General features: G+C 40.7%; 1 protein-coding gene across 1 annotated transcript; it reads right to left on the reverse strand.

Annotated features, from left to right (window-relative positions):
• Positions 1 to 1,033: 1,033 nt before the first annotated feature.
• LOC122813588 (transmembrane emp24 domain-containing protein 10-like) lies at positions 1,034 to 1,818 on the reverse strand. The gene has a single exon (XM_044085994.1). The coding sequence runs from the start codon at positions 1,794 to 1,796 to the stop codon at positions 1,161 to 1,163; it is 636 nt and encodes a 211-aa protein (XP_043941929.1). The 5' UTR covers positions 1,797 to 1,818; the 3' UTR covers positions 1,034 to 1,160.
• Between the last annotated feature and the right edge of the window lie 1,295 nt (positions 1,819 to 3,113).

Below are 3,113 nucleotides of genomic sequence, written 5' to 3' on the forward strand. Positions count from 1 at the left end.
GCTTGGGTTGAGAGTCTGTAGGTCACCTATATACTTAGAACCAAAACCAATAAGCAAGATCGCAGGACTCAGCTCCTCAAAGTGAAAAGTTTATTCAAACCAAAGATGATGAACGGGAAATAAAACCACCATAACAGAGGAAAGTTCAGAAGCATCTTCCACTTTTGTGCACCTTCTACATGGCATCAGAAATGGTACCAAAAAACTGATAATTACATATAATACATTTTCATAAAAACTCCACTGGCATGGTAAGGTGTGGGGCTTAACCACATGGAGGGGTCACAGCACTTAAAAGGACCACAGTGTCATAATCTAGCAGATGATCAAGAGGTCAGTGGACTTAGCAGTTTGGGAATAAATCTTACAAAGCTTGTAAATCTTGTTACAGTGCAGAACTAAAAGTAAACAAGAGTTTCAACAATATTTACACTGTGAAGACAAGCAGCATACTTTGCCTTCTTCATAAAAAAGATAAATAGGTGGGAGTATAAAAGTTGGAGTGCAGGCAGTCTTGCTAATATCCAGCGAAGTGGCAAGCATAAACATTTCTATGGAATACAAGGCTAAAGAATAACTGGGATGGGGAGAATTATACACGCAGGTTTCACAACACAAATTATTCCTGCAAAAGTGTTATAGCAAACATGTCTTGCTTTCTTGAAAGCACTAAAACTAAGTCTGCTTCAAATGAAACTGCCTTTTAGGTCAGAAATATGGAACATTAAATAACCTTGTTGCACCTTGCAACAATGCCATACTGTGAGAAGCTGGACCTGCATCATACCTACCTACACAATGCTACTCCAGAGCACCAAACTGCATGCTTTCAACCTTAGTCTGGTAGTAGTCTTTACCAACAGACCCCTTTCACTATCATAAAAGCTAAAAGACCTAAAGGGCATCAAATGAGTGTCAATCAAGGGCTAAACATGTTGCCTTCACAGTGCTGTCACTCTTCCATCTGTGCACTGCAATCTTCCTTTAACTCAAACCACCAACAAAAATTACAGTCTAGTTTTGTCTCGTGATGTTTTTGTTTTCCTCTTATTTAGATTTGTCTGCCAATTTTACAAAACTGATGGTACAATGTCAGGTCCTTCAAGGAAGGTTGACTACAGTTCTCAGCGCTCTGGACATTTCCATTTTTTCCCCCATGTTTACTCAATCAGCTTTTTGGCCTTGAAGAAGCGCCGAAGGTAGAAGATCTGCCAGGTGGCCAGACCGATTAGACAGCACATGGAAAAAATACTGAAATACAGCACTCTGGTATTAGTAGACTCATTTGTATCTCGCATCTCTTCCTTGTGCTTCTTCATGTAGGCAAAATCATTAACAATGGATTCTGAAAGATCCTCAAGGCGTCTCAATTCAACTTCCAGAGGTTTCAGCTTCTCCACTTTAGCTATCTCTTCATAGTTCTTGGCTTCAACGCCATGCTTCATGTTCAAAATGACAAGCTGGTCAGGAAATCGTCCAGTTCCCATTGGGTACCTGCTCTCAAAGCAAACTTCAAACATGTCATAATCTTCTGTGGTAAAAGCAAATTTTCCTTTAGAAGCATCTTCTTTTGCATAGAGAATGTGTCCAGCAGAATCTGTTATCTTAGGATGTGTTTTGATACTAGGCTGTTCACTGACTTCATATTCTCCAGTAACAAGTACATCCTTGTGGATCTCCTCTCTTAAACACTTGCGAGAATTAACTGGTAGATTAAATGAAATCGAAAATGCGGATTTGCAAAACAAAAATAAGAAGATACACTTTAAAAGCCAAGCCATGACAACTGACTTCATTATGAAAATTACATTCCACTAGTATTAGGGTTAGCCACAAACCCCTAACATTAACTTTGACCTCTATGAAGTAAAGGGCAAGGAGGAGTTGCCCAAAAACTGAATCTTGGCTACACCACCAATGACTGGTCCCCTTGGCTACACCACCAGTGACTGGTCCCTTGAAGGAAATAGAGACAGCCACAACCAATTCCTAGGTTCTAGTTTTGAGGCAGTCTTCTATCCAGTAAGCTGACTATGTATTTACATTTAGCTCAGAAAGCCTATCTATAATTCTTGTGTGGGATGGTGTACACTCCCTGAAAGGTCTATACGTGTTATGCACTGATCTGCCCTCATCCATTACTGCAGCAACTTTTTTAAAGAATTCAACCAGGTTGAGCAAGCAAGATCTGTCTTTGAAAAATCAGACCTTGCTTGGGTTGAGAGTCTGTAGGTCACCTATATACTTACTTATTAATTCCATAATGATCCACTACATAGCCCTACATGTGAGTCTGGTCATGCATATGGGTCTACAGTTACCTGGGTCCACTGAAGCCTCACCTTTCCGCAAAGTAATGACTGCTGCTGTCTTCCATTCATCTAACCGGAAGCCTACCTTGAGGTGACATTGAACAGCCTCCTTAAGAGGTCGAACATGTCATGTTTAAGGCTGACTAGAAGGTAACCAGATATGTATTCTGACCCTGTAGAAATGTTAATACCATTCCTGGCCCAAGACAGCACCCTGTGGGCATGTGATCTGAAAACATTGGTGTTAAGAAGGGGTGAAGTCTGAACTAAGCTTGTCTGCTAGTAGAATGGCAATGCCCTCTGGGTCTGACTATGTCACACCATCTACCAACAGCTCTGCACAGTGTTGGGCATTGTCTCTGTGGCCATGGCTTTCTTTTGCCTGGGTAGCCATTTTTACCCCATATCTGGCCCTGTTTGATTTGACTGAAGTCCAGAATTCCCTGTCAAGCTCAGCAAGAACATTTATGGCATCATGAGAGTGAAATTCATTTTTGCATGCAATTTTTTTTTTTTTTTTTTTTTTTCATTATAGAGCCTGTTTATATCAGGGATCTACCATAGACATTTGTCTTTCAATTTACAGTTGTTTTTAGCTCTGACAGAGGGACTCATGCATCCATGCAGCTACTCACATGTGCATAGAATTTGGCAGTAAAGGATTCCTCATAACTGGTAGGATCATCGGTTTTAGTAGATTTGCCTTTACGTAATCCCTGAACACAGAGGTATTGTAAGTTGCTTCAGACCTTCATCACATGGCTAATGTGACTGACTTGTGGACTAATCTGACCAGGGAGG

This window comes from Protopterus annectens, chromosome 10.part0, assembly GCF_019279795.1.
Source record: "Protopterus annectens isolate FY-2018-M chromosome 10.part0, PAN1.0, whole genome shotgun sequence".
NCBI lineage: Eukaryota > Metazoa > Chordata > Ceratodontiformes > Protopteridae > Protopterus > Protopterus annectens.